This window comes from Pan paniscus, chromosome 7 (genome assembly GCF_029289425.2).
Source record: "Pan paniscus chromosome 7, NHGRI_mPanPan1-v2.0_pri, whole genome shotgun sequence".
Classification (NCBI taxonomy): Eukaryota; Metazoa; Chordata; class Mammalia; order Primates; family Hominidae; genus Pan; species Pan paniscus.
Genome location: NC_073256.2, coordinates 104292650 through 104317503, shown reverse-complemented (window position 1 = coordinate 104317503; position 24854 = coordinate 104292650). Strand labels below are relative to the sequence as shown.

Here is a 24854-nt window from a genome sequence, read left to right as displayed (position 1 = left end):
GCACACTGACTCTAGGAAGAGATACATATAAATTCTCTGTTGAAGAATTTTTCATAATTTAGGCCACATGTTACTACTACATGTTAATAAGCAAATCTTTCACAGAAAGATCACCTGGAAGACAAGCTGCCATAAGCGCAAGCCAGCAGCAACAATATCAGATTTATATCCCTAAGCCTATAAATTACTCTGTTAGATATAAAATATAAAAGTTATATATAAAATCTTTATGAAAATAAAGGAGGGAATCACAATGATGATTAATAACAAGAGAATATCAGGAATAGCCAGTCAAACTTGAAGAACTAAGTGAAAATTCTCAAATTGAAAATTACATATATTTTTAGTATCTTTAAATTTTATTTTTACTGTATATATTTAAGTGTACAACATGATGTTCTAGAATACACACAGATAATAAAAAGATTTCTATAGGGAAGCAAATTAACATATCTATCATTTCATATAGTTACCCATTTTTTTTTTGTGGCAAGAACAGCTATTAATCTACTCATTTAGCATGAATTCCAAATACAGTGCAATGTTATTACCTATAATCCTCATATCGTATATTAGATCTCTTCACTTGTTCATCCTACATATATTCTACTTTGTATCCTCTGACCTACATCTCCCCATTTCCTCCCTTCACCCTTGCCCCTAGTAACCACTGCTCTCTATCTCTGTATTTGCGTTTTTTTAAATTTCACATATAAGTGGGATGATGTAGTATTTTACTTTCTGTGTCTGGCTTATTTAACTTAACATAAGGGCCTCTGGGTTCATCTATGTTGTAGCAAATGGCAAGATCTCATTCTTCTTTAGGGCTGAATAGTATTCCATTGGGTATACAAACCACATTTTTTATTTCTATTTTTTTACTTTTATTTCAGGTTCAGGGGTAGGGGTACGAGTGCAGGTTTGTTACACAGGTAAATTGCATTGCCTTTTTATTCTTCTAACAGTGTCTTTGACAGAGCAGAAGATTTAAATTTTAAGGAAGTTCAGCTTAATCATTTTATCTTTCATCAGTCATGCTTTTGGTGTATTACCTAAGAAGTCATCACCAAACCCAAAGTTACCTAGATTTTTTTCTTTGTTATCTTATATGGTTTTATACTTTCGCATTTTAAATGTAGGTCTATGATCCATTTTGAGTTAATTTTGTGAATAATGTAAGGTCTCTGCCTAGACACATATATTTTTTGGATATGGATATCCAGTTGTTTCAGTATCATTTATTGAAAATCCAAACTTTCTCCATTGAATTGGCTTGCTCCTTTGTTAAAGATCCGTTGACATATTTGTGTGGGTCTATTCATGAGCTCTGTATTCTGTTTAATTGATCCACTTGTCTATTTTGCTAATACCACATTGTCTTGATTGCTGTAGCTTTATAGTAAGTCTTGAATCTGAATATTCATTTCTTTTTAAATTAGTAATTCAAAGAGTATACATGCAAGAGAAAAATCTCTTGTAAAATTGAAAACAATGTAAGTTACTTTGAATTTTATTTTGACCACTATTCTGACCATCACTTAGCATTGAACTTTTTCACCACCCTCAGAGAAAACCCATGTTAAATCAGTGAATATTCTTTTAATCTTTTTTGTGTCTTTATATACATTTCAGTGAACCAGTAGATATTTACAGATTTATGTTTACGTGTGTGGTCTTTGTATATAAAAGATATACCATATTGTAAAATCTACCTGCAACTTACTTTTTTCCCATCCACAACATGACTTAGAGACCTGCCCATATTTGAACAAATAGATATGTCATTCTTTTTAACTTCTTCATAATATTTCATGGTATTAATATGCCATACTTTATTTAACTATTCCCCTAATGATGAACACTAAAGTTGTTTCATTTTTTTCTATCTCAAAAAAATGCTGCAGTGAACACCCTTGTAAATGCCTTCCTATTTATGTGTGGGTGCTTCTCTGGGGTAAAATACTAAGAGGTACTTTTAGGGTACTGGGCATGTAATAGTTAATTATAAACACATAATGCACTCTCTATCCGTTCTGGAATACTAAGAGGTACTTTTAGGGTACTGGGCATGTAATAGTTAATTATAAACACATAATGCACTCTCTGTCCGTTCTGGAATGTTGAGTCTGGGAATTAGCAAACTGCACTTCATAGGCTTCCTTGCCAACTGTCTTATCCTATTAGATTTTGCCAATAGAAGGCACAGGTAGTAGATTAGAAATCAGAAGAGGAAAAAAACATTATATTTTTGCTTTCTCTTTATCCTGTTTCTGGTGACATTTCTGGAATTGGCTGTGTTCCTCTACCTTCAGCCATTCTTGGGTAGACTCACTATCTGCATTCTTGGGTAGACCCACTATCTTTAGCCATTCTTGGGTAGACTCACTATCTGCTTTCTGGTCCCTTCTTAGCAGTTCTAGCCTATCTGGGTGGCTCCGCCTAGACAATCCCAGAGCCTCTTTTCATACTCCATACCATGTCTGCTCTTTCAAGACCCCCGTCTTAGGGTAGTAGCCACTTTGGGCAGTTACTTATTTGTGTTAACTCACCCTCCTCTTTTGGATCTTTTAACTCTTTGGTAACTAGATTTCTGTATTAAACACCCATATGTTTCAAATATTGAGGTACTTTTTGTTTTTTCATTGCATCATGGCTGATTTGGTGAGTTTCAAGACCAGCTATATAATTTGCGGGGCCCAGTGCAAAATGAAAATGTGAGCACCTTGTTCAAAAATTACTAAGCATTTCAAGATGATGACAGTAGAGCGTGAGGCCCTTTGGAGCATAAGTCACATGCCCACGAAATTGGTTCTGGTGATTCTCCCTATACATCTGTCACTTTTCCAGCAGCATATGAGAGCAGATCTTTTCCCACATTCTCACCAAGACTTGAAGTTATCAAACTTTTACAGTAGTTGATATTTTATGGATGAAATTTGTGTCTTGTTTAATTTGTATTCCATGAATTTATTGGCCATTTTAATTTTCTTTTTGATGATTTTCTATTCATAGCAATTTCCCATTTTTCTACTGGGTTATTTGTAGCAATTATTTACATATTTTAGGTATCAATCTTCTTTTGTGACTAACATATGTTGCAGAATTTCTACAACTACTTCTCCCATTCTGTTGGCAAGAACATTCACTGTCTTATGGCCAAATCTAGCTGACAGGAAGCTGCAAAGGGTGGTCTTGAGTTTTTAATTTTAATAATTATGATTTTTTAACTAATGAAGGAATTCAGTAAATTTACAGGATACAAAGTCAATAAAAAATTAGTAGTATTTTTATACACAAATAACAACACAAATGAAAAAGGAATCAAGAAAGCAATCCCCTTTATGATAGTATCAAAAAAACCCAATTTAGTAATAAATTAAACCAAGAAGGTGAAAGATCTGTACACTGAAAATTATAAAACAGTGATGAAATTTCAGATGACACAAATAAATAGAAAAATATCCACTGCCCCAAAGATATCCCTGGATCAGAAAAACGAATATTGTTAGAATGTTCATATTATCCAAACCAATATACAGATTCAATGCAATCTTTAACGAAGTACTATTGGTACTCTGTGAAGAATGCCATTGGTACTTCGTTAAAGATTGGGGGTATCACATGTACCCCCAAACATGTACAGTTATTATATACCAATTTAAAAACAATACATAAAAATAATTTTTAAAAAATAATTAAAATTAGAAATAGAATGCCTCCAACGTTGTTTTCCTTTCTCAGAATTGTTTTTACTATTTGGGGTCCTTTATGTTTCCTTATGAATTTTAAAATGGGAAAAGAATGAAATTGTACCCCTATCTTATGCCATACACAAAAATAAACTCAATACTAGCCTATACTTGGGAAAAATATTTGTAAACCAAAATATATCTGATAAGGGATTAATATTTAAAATGTGTAAAGAACTCATACAACTCAATAGAAAACCAAACAACACAATTAAAAAATGTGCAAAACACATGAATAAACATTTCTCCAAAGAAGACATAGAAATTACATAGAAATAGTAGAAACTATTTGCAAAACACATATTTGATAAATAGCTGGCATCCAAAATCTACAAAGAACTCTTAAAACTCAACAATAAGAAAACAAAGAAACCAATTTTAAAACAGACAGAATCTGAACAGATCCTCATCCAAGAAGACATACAGGTGGAAATTAGCTTATGAAAAGATGATAAATATCATATGTCATTAGGGAATTACAAACTAAAGCAACAAGATACCACTACACATTTACTAGAATGCCTAATATTCAAAACACCAACAACACAAATGATTACGAGGTTATGGAGCAAAAGAAACTCACTCATTTTGGGTGGGAATACAAAATGGTACAGCCACGTTGGAATGGTTTGCTAGTTTCTTATAAAGCTAAGCATAAGCTTATCATATGATTCAGCAAGCATGCTCCTTGGTATTTTCCCAAAAACCCACGTTCACACAAAAACCTGCACATAAATGTTCATAGCAGCTTTATTTGTAATTACTAAAACTTGAAAGCAATCAAGATGTGCTTCAATAAGTGAATGGATAAAAACACTGTGGTATATCCATACAATAAATATTATTCAGCAGTAAAAGGAATGAGCTATCAAGCCAAACACACACACACACACACACACACCATGCACACACACACAGAGAAAAAAATTTAAATACATATCGTTTAGTGAAGGAAGCTGCTGTGGTTTAAATGTGCCCCCCAAAATTCATGCTTTTGAAACTTAATCCCCAGTGCCAGTGTTGTAAGGTGGGGCTTAATAAAGGTGATTGAGTCATGAGGGTATGACTTATGAATTAATGCCATTATCACATTAGCAGGTTAATTATCATGAGATTGATATAAAGCAAGTCTAGTCCTTGGTGTCTTTCTCTATCTTCTCTATCTTTCAAAAGCTTGCTTTCGCCTTCCACTCTTATACCATAAGATAACCCTTGCCAGATGCGAGTCTCATGCCCTTTGACTTCCCAGCCTCCAGAAGCGTGAGAAATAAATTTATTTTCTTTATAAATTATCTAATCTCTGATATTCTTTTATAGCAATAGAAAACAGACTAAGACAGAAGGCTTATATAATAATATATACAGTATATATAATAATATATATAATAATATATACAGTATTATTCCAACTATATGACATTCTAAAAAAGGCAAAATTATGGAAACAGAGGAAAAAAATCAGTGGTTGTCAGGGGTTGAGGATAGGGAGAAGAGATGGAGCAGAAGATTTTTAGAGTAGTAAAATTATTCTGTAACATTGAACACACGTCATTACATGGAATGGTTGTTCCACGCCATTATATACTTGTCAAAAGCCCTGCAATGTTCAACACAAACAGTAATTCCTAATGTAAATGGGCTTTAGTTAATAGTAAATAACAACATCGGCTAAAAATTGCAACATATATACCATGCTTCTGCAAGATATTGATCATATGGGAAACTAGGAAGGAGGGGTCAAGGTATATATGGAAATTATACTTTCTACTCAATTTTTTTGTAAAGCCAAAATTATTCAAAAATTAATCTATTAAAATATATGAATAAAATAGATTTAACTTGTAGTACATAATGTGGAATTAAGATGAGAAGAGATTTGAGAATGTAATTCCACTTATAAGTTTGGTAGTCCTGGATTCAGGTAATAAAAGCTAGAGTGGAGTAGTAGATTAAAAAATGAGTGATAAACAATAGAGATACAATGGAACAGTAGAATCTAATTATAACACATGGAGAAATAAAGAGAAAAGGTAACAAAACATGCCTGCAAGATTTTCATACTTTAATTACTGGGTAAATGCAGGCATTCCACAAGTATTTTTTGAATGTCAGCTATGTATCATGCACTGAAATAAGCAATAAAAACTCTCAAGAGCACCAAACTAATAGGGTTGCTTTTTTTTCCAGGAGTTTACAGGCTAACTGTAGTGATACGGATAGAAATAGAGAAAGAAAGCAAGTTTTCAGGAAAGAATGAGTTTGTTTCTGAAATCAACATCTAGGGAAATCTGAAGGTTAATGAAATCCTAGCGATTATCTATAGCAACTCCTCTAATTTGAGTAAGTTTAAGATAATATCATCTAGACCAGTGTTCCTTAAGGGGAAGGGAGGATGGGAGAAGGAGGACTATTGACATTTTGGTTGGGACAGTGTGCAAGATTTTACTGCACATTACTAAAGGTTTAAAATCCCCACTTCCTTCTAGTCATGGTAATAACTATAAATGTGTATACATTTCAAATGCTCCCTAGTGAAGGTACTGCCCTAGGTAGAAAACCCCGCCTAAACAATTGGCTATAAGAGTGTACACGTTAGGTAAAACATTATGAATAGGCATGCCTTGAATTATAAGCCTCCAACTTGTTAACAACCTATTGAATAAATGTAAGATCCCACCTATCTCTGCCCACATTTTCTGCCATCCCAAAAGACGGCTGTTCTGGATTGAGAGTGCCAGCTAGTGGTCATCAGAGGAAACCTCAAAATAAAACATGGCTTCATTCCAGACAAAGCAATGTTTAATGGCTCGAAGCTCAGATCATTTCTTTTACGTGTACATAAACCATCTTTTTAAAGCTCTCCTCCCTTTCCTTTCTCTTCCAAACTTTATATCCATAAAAATAAAAGTCCCCTATCTCTTCATTTCTTTATTTAAGACAAAAATACATGTCTAATTATGTCCAGAAAGCCAACAGAATTATCAAAACATTCTCATTAAGAAAAAGGTTCTCACCGACATCCTGTGAGTGAAAAAAGGGAAGAAAAAGGAAAGTAAGATATTTTGAAACAAAAATTAATGACAAATATACTGTAAAGGGTTTTCCAGGAACCTCCTTAAAATCATCATAATTGTCTATCGAACTCTTAATACTTTTCTAATTAAATGTACTGAAACAATGAGAAACTACTCAAGTTTTAAATTTTTCATTAATTACTATAAATCTTAAAATGTTATTTTCTTCTTTATTATAAAAGCATAATATTTCAGATATATTTTGAGCAAATGAGGGAAAATTGGGTACTCTATGACTTTGTCAGTTAGTTCTTTTGTTTTAAATAACGATGATTAACAATCATATTTAGGATAAAGAGTTTCCACTAGATGATTGAGTTGACTTCCTGTTCTACAATTCTATGATTCTATCATATTGTGTCTTTGGAAAATTCTGAATGCTTGACAATTAATTTATAAATGGACTTTGGGCTAAAAGCTGTTCACAGGTGATAGTTTTTATAAGTATTCAACTGTTCATGGGTTATAGTTTTTATAAGTATTTGACCTTTGTTAATAATAAAAACCCTCAACAGAAGGAATATACCTGAACACAATAAAGGCCATATATGATAAGCCTACAGTTAACACTATACTCAAAGGTGAAAAGTTGAAAATTTTTCATCTAAGATCAAGAACAAGACAAGTATGCCCACTTTCACTACTTCTTTTCAACACAGTATTGAAAGTTTTAGCCAGAGCAATTAGGCAAAACAAAGAAAAAAAATACAGCCCAATAGGGAAGGAAGCAGGGAAACTCTCTATTTGCAGACAATATGGATCTTATAAGTATAAAAGCCTAGAGACTCCACCAAAAGCTATTAGAATAAATAAATTCAGTAAAGTTGCAGGATATACAAAATCAACGTACAAAAATTAGTCATGCTTCTATATACAAACCACCCCAAAAAATCCTAGAAAAATAATTCTATTTACTATAGCAACAACAAAAATAGACTACTTAGGTGTGAACTTAACCAAAAAAGTTTAAAGATCTGTATACTGAAACACTAATGAAAGAAATTGAAAACACAAATAGAAGGATATCCATGTTCACTGATTAGAAGAATTAATATTGTTAAAATGTCCATACTACCAAAAGTGATCTACAGATTCAAGGCAAACTGTATCACAATTCCAATGTCATCTTCACAAAAATAGAAAAAACAATTTGGAAATTTGCATGGAACTACTGAAGACCCCAAACAGCCAAAAGAGTCTCGAGCAAAAAGAGCAAAGCCAAAGGCATCTCACTCCCTGAATTCAAAATATATTATACAACTAGTATAATCAAAGAGTATGATGCTGGTATAAAAACAGACATATTGATCAATGGAACAGGATAGAAAACCCAGAAATAAACCCACACAGTTATAATAAATTGATTTTTGACAAAATTGCCAAGAACACACAATGGAAAAAGGACACTCTCTCTAATAAGTGGTGCTTTAAAAAACTGGATATCCACAGCAGAAGAATGAAATTAGACCCTTATCTCTCACCATATACAAAAATAAACTCAAAATGATTAAATACAAAAGATCTAAAACTTAAACATAGAACTGCTAGGATAAAACATAGGGGAAAAGCTCCATGACATTGGTCTAAGCAAAGATTTTTTTGAGTATGACCTGAAAGCACAGGCAACAAAAGCAAAAACAATCAAATGAGATTACATCAAACTAAAAGCTTCTGCACAACCAAGGAAACAATCAACGAAGTGAAGAAACAACCTACAGAATGGGAGAAAATATTTGCAAACTATATATCAAATAAGGAATTAATATCTAAATATACAAGGAACTCAAACAACTCAGTAGCAAGGGAAAAAAAACAATTAAAAATGGACAGAGTTTTTGAACACCTACTTTACCAAAGAAGACATATGTATAGCCAATGTGTTCATGAAAAAAAAAATAACAATGCTTGATAGCACTAATCAATGGGGAAATGAAAACTAAGGCCACAGTGAGATATTACCTCATATCTGTTAGAATGGCTGTTATCAAAACGAAAGGTAAGTGCTGATGAGGACCTGAACTGAAAGGAACCCTCGTACAGGTACACTGTTAGTGGGAATGTAAAATAGTACAGCCATTATGGAAAACAGTATGGAATTTCCTCAGAAAGACTAAAAATAGAATTAACATATGATGCAGGAATCTCACTTCTGGGTATGTATCCAAAGAAACTGAAATCAATATGTCGAAGAGATATCTGCATTCCCATGTTTATGGCAGCACTGTTCACAATAGCCAAAATGTGAAATCAACCTAAATGTCCATCAGTGAATAAACGGCTAAAAAAAATGTGGTACTTACGCACAGTGGAATACTGTTCAGTCTTAAAAAGAAGAAAATTCTTCTGCAACAACATGAATAACATCAAGGACATTATGCTAAGTAAGATAGAGCAGGCACCGAAAGACATATACCATATGATCTCACATAGAGGTGGAATCTGAAAACATGAAAGTCGTGGAAGCAGAGAGTAGAATGGTGGTTACTAGGAGCCAGGTTGCTGGGGAGGAATGTGGAGATGTTGACGAAAGGGTATAAAGATTCAATTAAACAGGAGTAAAAAGATTTTAAGATCTATTGCACAACAGGGTGACTAAAGTTAATAATAATGTATTGTTTATATAATAGCCAGAAGAGCAAATTTCAAATGTCTCATCACAAAAAAGTAAGAGAAGTGATGGATATGTTAATCATATTGATTTAATTATTCCACATTGTATACATATACAAAAACATATTTTATCACAAAAATGTATATAATTAAGACTTCCCGATTAAAATATTTAAAAATAATCCGCTCTCCAGACAATACTAAAAAAACACTATAAATCCATATCTATCCTAACTTATTTATAATCAACACAGAAAACTCTTGTACATTTTTTTGAATCATCAGAAGATATTTATTTCTACTGAACATCAAAATAAAATCCAGTGCAAAACATTGAACTCTATGCCAAATGTCAAGGAGTAGGAAGCAGTAAAATAAATAAAATAAATCTGCCTTCATGGAGCTTGTAGTCTACTAGGATGAAAAATTTGCACTCGAAAATTTAGAAATCCAAAGTGATATCATCCCCCCTTTGTTATTAATTTTTTATTTTATCTTCAATAAAAAATCCCAGGATAATATACCAACCTACTGCCTTTATTCTAACAGAAGAAACTTTTTTAGAATCAAAACTAATGCCCTTTGTGAGTTCTATGTACAAAAATTTAAAACCTTGAATCATTCAATTCTCAGCCTTTCTACTTTTATTATGGGGAAAAGTGTAATTTATTGGTCACTTTTCATCTATAATACGTAAAGAACTAATAATATGGAGAAATACATTTTTCCTAAATTGCCTCTCAATTTGTTGACATCATTTGAATTCTGAAGTTTTTAAATAATTCCTGTGAATGTATTTCTGGTAAATTGTCTAAAGAAATGTCAAGGGAGAAAAAGGACCTGAACTTCCAAGCTTTTATTAATTTGTTGTAATTTTATCCTCATTCCAAATAAATATTTATCTTCATATCTGATTTTGTATTTGTAACTATATATTCTATTTCTAACAGAATGATGCAAAACCTATATACACATACCTTAAAACCTGTTCCCCCAGGCCCCTGGTGTGTACCAGTGCTCCAAAAGAACACATCCAACAATTTCAGGATTTGGGTTTCTAACAAAAGACATAGTAAACATAAGACTTACTAGAGGGAGTCAGGCAGTACAGCCAGATTGGACCTGAATGAGATAATTGTCTAACAAGAAGACACTGCCCAAGAGGAATGATTCAATCCAGGAAGAGGAAGGCTGATCACATTTATTTAGAGGGGATACTTTGAGAGAACTAGCTCTAGATGATTCAAGCTCTCTTATTATGACCCCCCAAAGAGAAAAAAATCTAGAAGTATTTTGAAAAATGAAATGAGTCTGGGCCAGAAAGCAAAAGGAAAATGAAAGCAAAAAGGACATTCAAAGCCCTGATTAGCATCTCATGCATTAGAAAAGGGACCAACATATAAGATAGATTCAAAGCTTGGATGTTAAAATTTTTCAAGACACTTAAAATATTGGATGAGCTTTTCTGCATAACAACAATAATAAAAATAACTAACACTTCTGGAACCCTTACTATGTGCCAAGACACTATTCACATATATTAGGCTCATTTAATTATCCTAGTAACCCTTTGAAGTGAGTACTGTTATCTCCATTTTACCAATGAAAAAACCAAGGCAGAGAAATGTAGTAAGCAGTCTAAAGTCACACAGAGGGTAAGTGGCTGAGACAGGATTCACATCAGGCAATAGGTCTCGGGAGTGTGTGGACTTCATTCTTTACTCCATGTCGAAAGGCACTGGGAGCAAGGAGGAGGCAGCAATGCACAGGGGAAAATGATCCCTCTTGACAGAAATCCAAGCAATATCAAAGTTGCATGCCTTCTTCTCTCTCTCTGAGACAGAAGAAATGAGAAAATAGACAACAATATAAAAATAATTTGAAATGGATTGCAAAGTACAAGGATGTGACTTGGAGATGTTTTAAAGCAGAGAGAGAAAACTCTGTAAACCTAAGGCCTTCCTCAACAGTCCCATGAAGGATGAGTGAAGGAAGAAGAGGGTGGATGGACACTGATGCATATGGAAGGAAATAACCAGTTTTATAATTCAAAAAACGCAACTTGGAGAAAGGAGTTGTCAAGGAAATAGATCTCTTAAAATTAAATCTTCAAGTATTACACATCTTAGGAATCCTGAGCTTTGAACAGTGATATTTCCTAGTTCTCTGGTTCCAGTATATTTCAACGAGGCATTCCCTATTCACTGCTCAGGTACTTATTTCACTCAGTATGTGTGTTTTCAACCACTTAAGGCTTTTTCCCCTTATGACTGCTTTTTAAGTACTACAAAGGGCCAGCTAGGAATGAGTTACGTTTGTTTCACACTAAATTGTTTCCTTAAGATGTGACATATATATTCTGCCCCTTCAATCTGAAGAAATAACCCCCAGGTTTTCAACTGTTTTTATCTGTGTGATAAATCAGGTACCTCTGAGAGCCAGCAATGGTTTATTACTATACTTTATCCCTAAAACAAAAATACTCATATTCATTTGAATGACAGAAAAAGAAATGCATGAATAGCTTACCTGTGTTGTCCTCTAATGTGGCATAATGCATTCAACTGGCCATAATTAATGTGCTTAGACTTTTTCAAGTCTGAAAAAAAATCAATTAAAAATTTGAGTAATTTTCCATAATCTTATTAAGCAAGTGTGTAAATAGAGTTTAATTGCAAACATTCATCATAGTGAAAGAATTCAGTGACTATGGAAGTGAGGTATTAACAGTCTTTGTTTAATATACAAGTAGAACTGCATAGGGTGATTAAAGTGAGGAAAGAATTTAATGTTTTTTATTGATGTCAAATCTGGTCTGGCATTTTTTTTTTTATTTCCAGTAAATGCTGAAGTTTGTCTATGTTCATATAATGTCACTTCTCTTAAAGCAAGCCATGCAGAATCCCTATCCAACACTGTTACAAGATGAACTGGTTCCAGAACTTCAGACATGACAATTCGAGTAAGAGTTTTCTTAATTTGGTCTCTCACTTTCACTCTTGCCCTTCGATTCAATCCTACTTATGTCGGCCTATTCAATCCTATGCAGGTCCCCATCTTTTGTTCCCCCTCTTCAGAGCACCTTCTAGTGTCTGGATTCAGTTTGCAATTCCTTCTAAAGATCAAATGTAAGCAAATCATAAAGGAGTCTTTAAGAGCAGAAAGATAGTAATCATAGCCAAAAAGCAAACTAATTGTCATTCTTCTTCAGTGCCAGAATGGGCAGACATCCTTCAAATTAGATGGAAAGGAAGATAGAGCATTGCATATTATAGCATCTTTACAGTGATGGGCTTCTGCTTACTGCAGAAGAATGAGTGCTATTAGAACTGTTGTAAAAAAAAATAATAAATACTCACTTAGGCATATTACTCCTTTCTTTAGTGAAAAGTTATTGAGAAAATCAGTGGTTTAATGTATTTCTCAAACGTTAAAAAGTGCATTCATTGACCACATTCTAATTAAGAAGAATTGGAATTTGACATCCAAATTTATCTGTTTTTACTTCTAGTTTTCTGAATCATTAAATTTGACTTGGTATAAAAATTGTGTGATCCTTTAGATTAATCACCAATAACAAATTGGTTATTAATCACCAATAACAAATACTGCTTTTCTAAATAAGAAATTGAAATAAGGGAAATTTAAGCAGACAACTGATTGTTATCCATATCATATCATATATATCCATATCATATCATATAAATCATATCATAATAAACTTGGAAATACTGATTACATTATTTAGGCATTTTCTTACCCACATTGCTCAGGTAAGCCTTAAGAAACAAAAAAGTTACCAAATTGTGTGTTAGCATCATATGGAATAATTTATTTTAAATGAACCAAGCTGTCAGCTTACATATATCTAAACTACCTTTTAGTCTACTAATATTTCTGAGACATAAAATCTTAATCATAGATTTTTATATACATAGATTAGGAAGGAACTTCTATGAAGTATTCATTTAGCCTGTTTTTCTAATGGTGTTCAAGAAGAGTGTCAGTAATAGCTCTGATGAATGATATGGACAGGAAAGGGAGATGGTGCCACAGAGATTTGGAAAAAGGTCAAGGTTTAAGGAATTCTGACCAAAAAAGGGAGGCTTTAAAAAAGTAAATATTCTTTATTCTTCATTTAAAGCAGCTGACAAAAAAATAAGACTTATAGAACAGAGAAAATAAGTAAGAATTGCTAGCAAAGAATAGAAGGATTAAACTACTACTTTGCTTTTTATCTAACATTAACATTGCCTGAGAAAAGCTATAGCAGTAGAGGTCAAGGCTTCATAGTAGGCTTGGAACAGCCAAGTAAACTCCAAAATAGAATGGGCTGGATAGCACTCACAGCCTAGCAGAAGAACACTTTAATTCATCAAAACATCTCTTTGCTGATCCTCAGTTCTGAGAGGTATTTGTTGCAAGGCTCTTTCTGTGGAGGGTGTTGAGCAACATAATGGATCTTGCCTTTGAAAGCAGTTTCATTAAAAAGAAAAAAAGCCAAAGGTTTCAACATGAAATTGTAACTTTGTAAAGACCAGATGTTGAGCTTTTCTTGTGATCAAATTTAATACAGGGATAAAGTTTAAAGAGGTTCAAAGAGTATAAAGTTTACATTTGTTTTCCAGTCTTGTTTTTCCTGATGAATTTGCCTTAGCCTGGCTTTTGACAGAAGCAGAAAAGACTTAACCCTATAACACGGTTAAAATCAAGGGTTTAGACTAGAGTATATTTGAAAGAGGGCTGGAAAGGGGTTAGAAAATTAATCTTTAACTAGGAACCCATTGAGAAATGAAAAAACCGATTATCTTTATTGATATAAGGCCCACTGTATATTATTGGAATAGAAGAACTAAATTCCAATGTTTTGTTTGAATGTTATATTGATGATCATTTATATGTGTTAATGATTATTTAAGGTAGATATATCTTCATACGTGTGCATATAGTAAATTAAGTATGCATGTGATGGAAGTTAGAAATGTTTTTTGTGTTAAATGTAACTAAACTATTTTTCCCCAACAAGCTTTCCTTTAAGAGGTATATAAATACCCTTTGCAAAAAGCTAAGAGGAAGCAATAGAATAAGTGAAGGCTTAGAAATTCTGTAAATACATAGCCACAATTTACTCAGAGACCAGGCTTATCTGAGTGGCTAGGAGGCAAGAAAGAGATGGACAGCATAGCCCTAGAAAAAAATATCACAATGATCCTGCGGAAATGTCAGAGCAGAGTTAGCTGGAAAACACAGCATAAAATGGCTTCAAAGTAGTTGAAGTACATACTCTAATAATTAATCCAATGATAAATGGAACCTTGCTTAATATGATTTTTGGAGCACAAAGAAGCAGTTCAGCAGCCATAGCAACAGAAATACTGGCAACAAACTTTTGTAGTAAGAATAGCAACCCGTATACAATAATAAGCAGAAGGTGAATTCTAGCATAGGACTGAAGTACTGAACAAGAAGATGGATGGGAGAAAATAAAGAAAAGGATCCTTCAGAGACAATAAGCATGACTAAGTCTTCCTATATACTTGGATCAGTGATTTAATTACAGGGAGGAGTATGTTTTAAAATAAGTCTAAACCTATCTAGTGAGGTCACTAAACATACCTATGTTAATGGTTCATAGTGTATCTACCCATTTTTCAACTAGTTTTTGTTTTCTAAAATCTCAAAGGTAATTTTTCTTTAAATAATATAATAGTAGATAGACATAAGGCACCCAAAAAGGGTGACTAAATAAACCTTCAGAGGCAAAAGAATAATGCCCAGTCAAAGTCTTCTATTAATAAATGCTGGCACACTGACAGAGACAATTCCCAAGTGGGCCTAGATTGTCCCTGTTTATTGACTGGGTGGGTTAAGATGTTAAAATAGAACTGTATTACCTGAGAAGAGAAAATGGGGGCAGTGGGGGAGTGGTGGGGACACACGAAAGGGAAAGGGGCAATGTTTTACAACAAATTATCAAAATAACTTCTCTTTATACCCAGCATTTTTGGAAAAAATAATCTACGTTTATCTTTTCTATTTCCCCAACCCAAATTTACTCTTCCATCTACTATAATTAATCTTCTTCATATTTTTTGAAATTTTTTTCATTAAGATCATCAGAGACCTTTTAGATTCTAGTCAAATAACCTCCTTTCAGTCTTCATCTTACTATGCCCTGTGTGATGTTTGACACTGAAGTTTCTTCTTACTAGGTTTTTGTGACACCATTCTCTCCTTTCTTACTTTCCCATTATTAGACTGCTCCATTGAATGCTATCTTCTTCCGTTAAGCATTGATGTTGGCCAAGAATCCATTCTCATTACCCTTGTCTTCTCTTCTCAGCTTAGATCCTCTTTTTGCATAATCTTATCTGCATTCATGTCTTCAATGATCACGTTGATCTTAAGATTCTCAAATCAAACTCTCCAGCCCAGATCTCTAACCAGTGCTCCACTAATATTCACGTGAATGTTGCCCAGGAAAAGCAAACTCAAGATAACCAAAACTTCACTCAAAATTTCTCCCATGTTTATTTTGCCATATAAAACATGATCCTCTCCTGAATTTTGTCTGGATTAAGAAAATCCCTACCACTTATAATAACTTTGTCACCAATCTATTTTTTTTTAACTTTTAAGTTCCAGGGAACATGCAGGGTGTGCAGGTTTGTTATATAGGTAAACGGGTATCATGGTGGTTTGTTATATGCATTATTTCATCACCCAGATATTAAGCCTAGTATCCATTAGTTATTTTTTCTGATCCTATCCTTCCTCCCACCTTCCACCCTCCAGTAAGTCTCAGTGTATGTTGTTCCCCTCTATGTGTCCATGTGTTCTCATCTCTTAGCTCCCACTTACAAGTGAGAACACGTGGTATTTGGTATTCTGTTCCTGAGTTTGTTTGATAAGGATGATGGCCTCGAACTCTATCCATGTCCCTGTGAAGGACATAATCTTATTCTTTTTTATGGCTGCATAGTATTCCATGGTATTTATGTACCACATTTTCTTTACCCAGTCTACCACTGATGGGCATTTAGGTTGAGTCCACGTCTTTGCTATTGTGAATGGTGCTGCAGTGAACATATATGTGCATGTGTCTTTATAATACAATGATTTATATTCATCTGGGTATATACCCAAATAATGGGATTGCTGGGTTCAGTGGTATTTCTGTCTTTAGGTCTTTGAGGAATTGCCACACTGTCTTCCACAATGGTTGAACTGATTTACAGTCCCACCAACAGGGTGTAAGTGTTCTTTTTTCTCTACAACCTCACCAGCATCTGTTATTTTTTTACTTTTTAATAACAGCTATTCTGACTGGTGTGAGATGGTGTCTCAGTGGTTTGATTTGCATTTCTCTAATGACCAGTGATGTTGAGCTTTTTTCCATATGATTGTTGGCCACATTTATGTCTTCTTTTGAGAAATGTCTATTCATGTCCTTTGCCCACTTTTTAATGCGGTTGTTTTTTTCTTGTAAATTTGTTTAAGTTCTTTATAGATGCTAGATATTAGACCTTTGTCAGATGCATAGTTTGCAAAATTTTTCTCCCATTCTGTAGGCTGTGTGTTTACTCTGCTGACAGTTTCTTTTGCTGTGAAGAAACTCTAGTTTAATTAGATCTCATTTGTCAATTTTGCTTTTGTTGCAATTGCTTTTGGCATCTTCATCATGAAATCTTTGCCCATGCCTCTGAATGGTATTGCCTAGGTTGTCTTACAGGGTTTTTATAGTTTGGAGTTTTACATTTAAATCTTTAATCCATATTAAGTTAATTACTGAATATAGTGTAAAAAAGGGGTCCACTTTCAATTTTCTGCTTATAGCTAGCCAGTTTTCCCAGTACCATTTATTGAATAGGGAATCTTTTTCCCATTACCTATTTTTGTCAGGCTTGTTGAAGATCAGATAGTTATAGATGTGTGGACTTATTTTGGGGTTCACTACTCTGTTCCATTGGTCTATGTGTCTGTTCTTGTACTGGTACCATGCTGTTTTGGTTACTGTAGCCCTGCATTATAGTTTGAAGTCATGTAGAGTGATGGCTCCAGCTTTTTTCTTTTTGCTTAAGATTGCCTGGCTATTGAGGCTCTTTTTTGATTCTATATGAATTTTAAAATAGTTTTTTCTAATTTTGTGAAGAATGCGAATGGCAGTTTAATGGCAATAGCATTGAATCTATAAATTGCTTTGGGCAGATGGCCATTTTAATGATATTTATCTGTCCTATCTATGAGCATGGAATGGTTTTCCATTTGTTTGTGTCATTTCTGATTTATTTGAGCAGTTGTTTATAGTTCTCCTTGTAGAGATCTTTTACCTCCCTTGTTAGCTGTATTCCTAGGTATTTTATTCTTTCTGTGGCAATTGTGAATGGGAATTCGCTCATGATTTGGCTCTCTGCTTGCCTGTTGTTGGTGTATAGGAATGCTAGCAATTTTTGCACATTGATTCTGTATCCTGAGACTTTGCTTATAAGCTTGAGAAGCTTTGGGATTGAGACAACAGGGTTTTCTAGATATAGAATCATGTCATCTGCAAACAGGGATAGTTTTACTTCCTCTCTTACTATTTGAATACCCTTTATTTCCTTCTCTTGCCTGATTGTCCTGACCAGAACTTCCAATACTGTGTTGAATAGGAGTGGTGAGAGATGGCATCCTTGTCTTGTGCTGGTATTCAAGAGGAATGCTGCCAGCTCTTGCCCATTCAGTATGATGTTGGCTGTGGGTTTTTCATATAGGGTTCTTATCATCTTGAGGTATGTTCCTTCAACATCTAGTTTATTGAGAGTTTTTAACATGAAGGGATGTTGAATTTTATCAAAAGCCTTTTTCTGCATCTATTGAGATAATCATGTGGTTTTTGTCTTTAGTTCTGTTTATGTGATGAATCATATTTCTTGATTTGCATATGTTGAACCAACCTTGCATCCCAGAGATGAAGCCTCCTTGATCATGGTGGATAAGCTTTTGATGTGCTGCTGGATTGGGTTTGCCGGTATTTTGTTGAGGATTTTTTCATTGCTGTTCATAAAGGTTATTGGCCTGAAGTTTTCTCTTTTTGTTGTTGTATCTATAACCAATCTTGAGATCTTATTCTACCCTTTCCTCTTCAGGACCAAAGTGTTATAAAGACTGTCAATTCCATCTCTTTTGAAATATATCCTAAATATTTTCAAAATACAGTTGTCCATCAATATCCATGGGGTGTTGGTTCTAGGACACCTCTTTCACCCCTCCAGTACAAAAATCCATAGATGCTCAAGTCTTTCATATAAAATGGCATAAAATTTTCAGATAACCTATGCACATCTTCCCATATAGTATAAATCTTCTCTAGATCACTTTTAATACCTAATACAATATAAATCCTATTTAAATAGTGTTATACTGTATTGTTTTGTATTTTATGTTATTTTTATTGTAGTATTACGTTTTTTTTTATTTTTTCTAATATGTTCGATCCCAAGTTGGTTGAGTCTGCACAGGGAAACCTCAGATACAAAAGACTGACTGTGTGTCTCCTGTAATCCCAATGACAATAAGGATTGTCGTTAATCAGAAGTCACTAAGTAGGGCTGTGTGACATGTACATTGTGAAGTATTATTCATATGCTTGCCACAGCTCAATATCTTATTTCAGGTTCTCTTTGAATCTTATCTGTAATACTACAATAATCGCCTAACTAATGTCCCTGACTTCAGCTTCTTCCTCCCCAACACATCCTCCAGTCTACTCTCACAGTATTTTCTAAAATTCTAATGTGATTGTTAAACTTTCTTGCTTTAAATCCCTTTGTATGTAATACATGCTTTTTATAATTGTACCTAAATTAACTTCTGTGACCTCATTGAACACTACCCTCTAAGTTCCTCCCCCATTTTCTTCGTCTTTCTTTTTTTCTTTTTTTCTTTGACGGACTCTCGCTCTGTCGCCCAGGCTGGAGTGCAGTGGCACAATCTCGGCTCACTGCAACCTCCGCCTCTGGGTTAACGTCATTCTCCTGCCTCAGCCTCCCGAGCAGCTGGGACTACAGGCGCCCGCCACCATGTCCAGCTAATTTTTTTGTATTTTTAATAGAGAGAGGGTTTCACCATGTTATCCAGGATGGTCTCGATCTCCTGACCTCGTGATCCACCCGCCTTGGCCTCCCAAAGTGCTGGAATTACAGACATGAGCCACAGCACCTGCCCTCATTCTCGCCATCTTTCAACAATGCATGTTCTGGGTGCTCCATGAACATATCTTGTCTTTTTGATATTATATTCTCTTTGGATCATTACTCAACTTAAAAAACTCATCCATACTTTTAGATCCACCTCAGAAATTAACCAGTGACACTTTTTGAAACTCGTCTTCCATAGAAAAAGGTAAATGTCTTTTCCATTGTGCTCTTATAGCACCACAAGAATAGTTGCACTAAAGCAAATAATATCTTTCTTTATGACTTTTTAATTTATATCTATATTTCTTCAGATTTATGATGCTCCCCTTAGAACAGGGTCCATTTTCTATTCATCTTGAACCAAAACACTAGAACTTATCATAATGATTGGATTTAAATAATATTTAGTAAATTATAATGAATAAATAATAATAATGTGACTCTAATTTGTCAGGTGAGAATCAGTTGTATGCAATGAAAATCAAATCAAGAAAAAATAACAAAGACAGATAAGTGGAAGTAAAAATGTTATTAAAGGAATACTTTCAAAAATCTAAAAACACCCTGCTTCTTGCAGAAGATCATATTTTAATTATTTTATCTCCCATCTACATGAGATTGGACATCAAGTCAATGTCATTTTTTTGGCATTAAAAATCTATTCATCATGACAAACAGCCCACTAAATAACATAAAGAGTAAAAAATAAAAGTTGGAGGAAGGAGCCTGATCTTCAGTAAAACTGAGGATTAACCATATTTTCTAACTATGAATTCTGAATAATATCAACCAAATAGTGAAACATCAATAAACTGTAAAAGAGGTACAAGAGAAAATGCATACTGGTCTTGTTTGAGGAAATAGGAAGAGTTCTCCAGGGGAAGCTGATACAGCTCTGAAGGATGCAGCCACTAAACCTTACTTGAAATGGGAAGATGTTCAGACATGGACAGACTAAGGGGATATCCTTGAACCAGTGACATTCATGAAAGGCGGGGTTAAACAACGGTTCCACATAACACTCATTTTTTTTTCAGAATAAAGTTGTGATAATACAGAGGACAATGTTAAGTGGCAATCAACATAGAAGCAGCTGATCTCAGTCACTGAAAAGAAATAGATCATGGCCAAATAACTACACAGAACCTTTGGAATTTAAATGATGACAGCACAAATTAGGAGCATATTGTTTAGGGAAGAGAACAGAACAAAGTTGATGAAAAGTGTTCAACATTAACATACAAGAAAATTCAATCTGTCTGCTTAACTAGTGCACTCTCTACCACCATTTATTTTCTAACAAGTAATCTATCTTCAAAAAATAACCACTATTTAATAATCCTGGAACCTAAGCACAATATGCTCTAAGGGAAAAGGTAGAAATGATTAATTTATAATAGCAAATAAAAATCAAATAGTATGCAGTATGCACTAGAATAATAATTATGCCAGGAAATAAGCAAAAATCTGTGCTTCTCCATCTCTCTCTCTCTCTCTCTCTCTCACACACACACACACACACACACACACACAGACACAGCTTTCATGAAAGAAAAACAAAATTACACGGCATTAACCATAAATAGGAAAACAGAAAGAAATTACAAGCAGGCAATATTCAGGAAATAAGAGGAAGATAAAATAATGACAGAAATAAAATCCACATGGGAAACTGCAAAAATGACAAAGATTTAAGAAAATATAGCCATAGACACAGAGGCTAACACATTCAAATAAATAGGAAATATATAAAGAAAGGAGAAAATAACAAATGAAAATAGGGAGCAGATACTATATGTAAAAATGATTTCTGAGTAAGCAAACAGAAATAAGAGTAGACAAAAAATGCTCAAAGATATAATGCAGTAATACTTTTCTTACATAAACACTTGAATCTGGAGAATTAAATATAATACGATGACCCAGAAAGGCAAAAAGAAATCATGATACATGATTTACAAAAAGATTAGATGTTCTAGGTGTTACTCGATTAGCAACTAATTGTTACCATATTTCAAAGATAAAGAAAGAATTATTTTAGCAGCAAGCCAAAAGAGGAAGCCTTCTCCAAGTGTGAAAAACTTTGGTCACAGACTTCGCCACAGCAATGTCCTGGCAAAGAGTAGGGCAACCTCAGGGAAGAAAAAAATGTGACTCATGAATTTTATTCCCCAACTAATAAATATGAAACCTCAGAGATATTATTTAGATATCAAATTTAGCCTAGTAAGCACTGGGTGAAGAAATCACATACCCATACAACTAAGACTTAAATAGGATGCAAAATGTACTAATAAAGTATAGGCAAATTTTGTAAACATTAACATAAATAACTTATTCATAGGTTATAATGGAGATAGTATAAATAATGAGTAACAAATGTGAAGTTTCAGCAGAGGAGAAAATGTAATATATATCTGTACATATTCCCTTACAAAGTAGATAATTAATAGTTACAGTTTAAGAAATATTAAAAATAATATTTAATAATAAAGATATGAATATAACTGACCAAAGATTTAAATATTTGTTGCAACAAAATCAACATGTGAAGAGGGAAATTTTTCTCATTTCATACTAGGTTATAAATATGCATTGTCTAAAGTTGATAAATCAAGAAATATACATTTGGTTTAGGTATAGAATCAAACTATTAAACATTTTTGTTCCCAGATTATATACCATCAAAATTCATAAAGCAAAAATTGCAGGTATAAATGGAGGCAAAATAAACCCCAATAACTTCCCTTTGTTGTCAAACAAAAATCAAGTAGGAAATGAATCACTAAGGATGTAGATTTTACATATATTAATCATGTACCAAATTTTATTCTTAAATGAAAAGAGGATATTAAAACTAAAACTATAAAATATAAAGTAAAAATAGTGAAGCCTTTCATGAACCTATGGAATATAGTTAAAATATGTATTTCTCTGAAGAAAAAAATGACTGATATTACAAGAAGATAGAATAAAATAAAAAATTAGCTTTTAACTCAAGTAGTGTAAGAAAATTAAAATACATAAGAAAAATGGAAAGGAGAAAACAAAGAAAAGCAATGAATAAATTTATAAAACAGAAAAAATATAGAAAAGTAAAAATCAAGAGCTGGTTCTTTGGAAAGGAAAAAGTAAACCACAGGCCTATCTAAACAAAAAGAATAGCATAAGTACTCAACATAAGAAAATTGGGCCATTGTGGAAGTCAGTGTGGCGATTCCTCAGGGATCTAGAACTAGAAATACCATTTGACCCAGCCATCCCATTACTGGGTATATACCCAAAGGACTATAAATCATGCTGCTATAAAGACACATGCACACGTATGTTTATTGCGGCATTATTCACAATAGCAAAGACTTGGAACCAACCCAAATGCCCAACAATGATAGACTGGATTAAGAAAATGTGGCACATATACACCATGGAATACTATGCAGCCATAAAAAATGATGAGTTCATGTCCTTTGTAGGGACATGGATGAAACTGGAAACCATTATTCTCAGTAAACTATCGCAAGAACAAAAAACCAAACACCGCATATTCTCAGTCATAGGTGAGAATTGAACAATGAGATCACACGGACACAGGAAGGGGAATATCACACTCTGGGGACTGTGGTGGGGAGGGGGGAGGGGGGAGGGATAGCATTGGGTGATATACCTAATGCTAGATGACGAGTTAGTGGGTGCAGCGCACCAGCATGGCACATGTATACATATGTAACTAACCTGCACAATGTGCACATGTACCCTAAAACTTAAAGTATAATAAAAAAAAAAAAGAAAATTGGGAACTAACTAACAGTATATATCATTAAAAAGAAATCGGAAAAGAAGGTTTTACACAAAGATGTAAGGTCAAAAAAACTGAAACTAAACTAAAATGATTTTTTAAGGAAAATGTATATTACTTATATTTGACATTAGAAAAAAGAGAAAAGCCTAAGTAAATTAATTGCCTTGAAAAAAATGGGGAATAATCTCAAAGCAGTTTTCCTCCACCACAAACACACACACACACACACACACACAAACACACACACAGGTATCAAACAAGGCATTATCACAGTGGATTCCATCAAATCTTCATGGAAGAGACAATACATATGCTTGTTAAATATTGAAACATAGAAAAGCTTTCAAATTTATTTGATGAAGCAAGCAAAACAATTAGATGCAAATATGACAAAACATGAAAAAGGAAACCAGAGATTAATCTCACAAATACACATGAATATTTTCCAAAAATATATATGAGGGTATAGTGCCCGGCAACATATTAACAAAGATCATACAACAAAGTAAGATTTATCCAAGTAACCAAAGAAAATTCAATTAGAGAATATAGCAATATAATTTTCCAAAATAAGTTGAAATTTTTAAAATTATAATCTCCCTAAATACAGAAAAAGTATTCAGTAAAATTCAACATAGTTCTTAGCAGCTTAAATTGAAAAAATTTTATTTTTTTTAAGCTGGTAAGTAGATCAAACCAAAAGACAGAATCATGTTTAATGTTGAAACACCAGAGGCAATAGCAATAAATTCAGGAACGAGATAAAGATATATACTAGTGCTACAAATTTCTGAAAGTACCAAAGGACACAATTTAATAAAAGAAATGCACAAGATTTAGAAATTAGAAAGAAAGATACGAATCAGTTTTTGCTATTATTGTAATTATATAGATTTAAAAAAAGTACATAGACCAGAAACCCATTAGAGTACTTGCCAAAGTGGCTTATTCCAGAAGTAACTAATTCAATAGCTTGCCCTTTTCCTCGAACAGTGAGTCCTAAAACCAATGTGACAGCAGCAGATGGTAGACATCTACGCCAGGAGTAGGTAGGGTGAAAGGTAAGGTATCACAGCATCCAAGACCAGGGTGTGGAGGGCATCCACGTTAAGGTGGGACTGTGCAGAGTCTCAGAACAACCGAGTAAGGAGGACAGTTGTGAGGTGTGAGACAGAGGGAGTGTCCCAGAGCTAAATGTCAGAATGGATGGCAGTGAATATGGAAGATAGATTACAAACAAGGAAACTACTCAAAAGTGTTATGTTAAAGCTAATAGGAGAAAGCTTTATCACTTCAGAGATGGGAGTTAGAAATACAGAAAGGGAGAAGATAAGAATGAGCCTGTGGTGCTGCATTAGGATTAAAGAAATCAGTGTAAACTCACAATTTTTAATATATATATATATATATATATAAATTGATTTACAAACAAATATAAATGTGA

General features: G+C 33.6%; 1 protein-coding gene across 3 annotated transcripts in view; it reads right to left on the bottom strand.

Annotated features, from left to right (window-relative positions):
• CNBD1 (cyclic nucleotide binding domain containing 1) overlaps nucleotides 1–24854 on the bottom strand; it is a 636725-nt gene that overhangs the window by 603309 nt on the left and 8562 nt on the right. For all 3 annotated transcript variants that reach the window (XM_055116708.2, XM_057303048.1, XM_063606847.1), the window contains exon 2: nucleotides 11963–12032. In XM_055116708.2, coding sequence (XP_054972683.2) covers nucleotides 11963–12032 — 70 coding nt within the window. The remainder of the gene's footprint in view (nucleotides 1–11962; nucleotides 12033–24854) is intronic.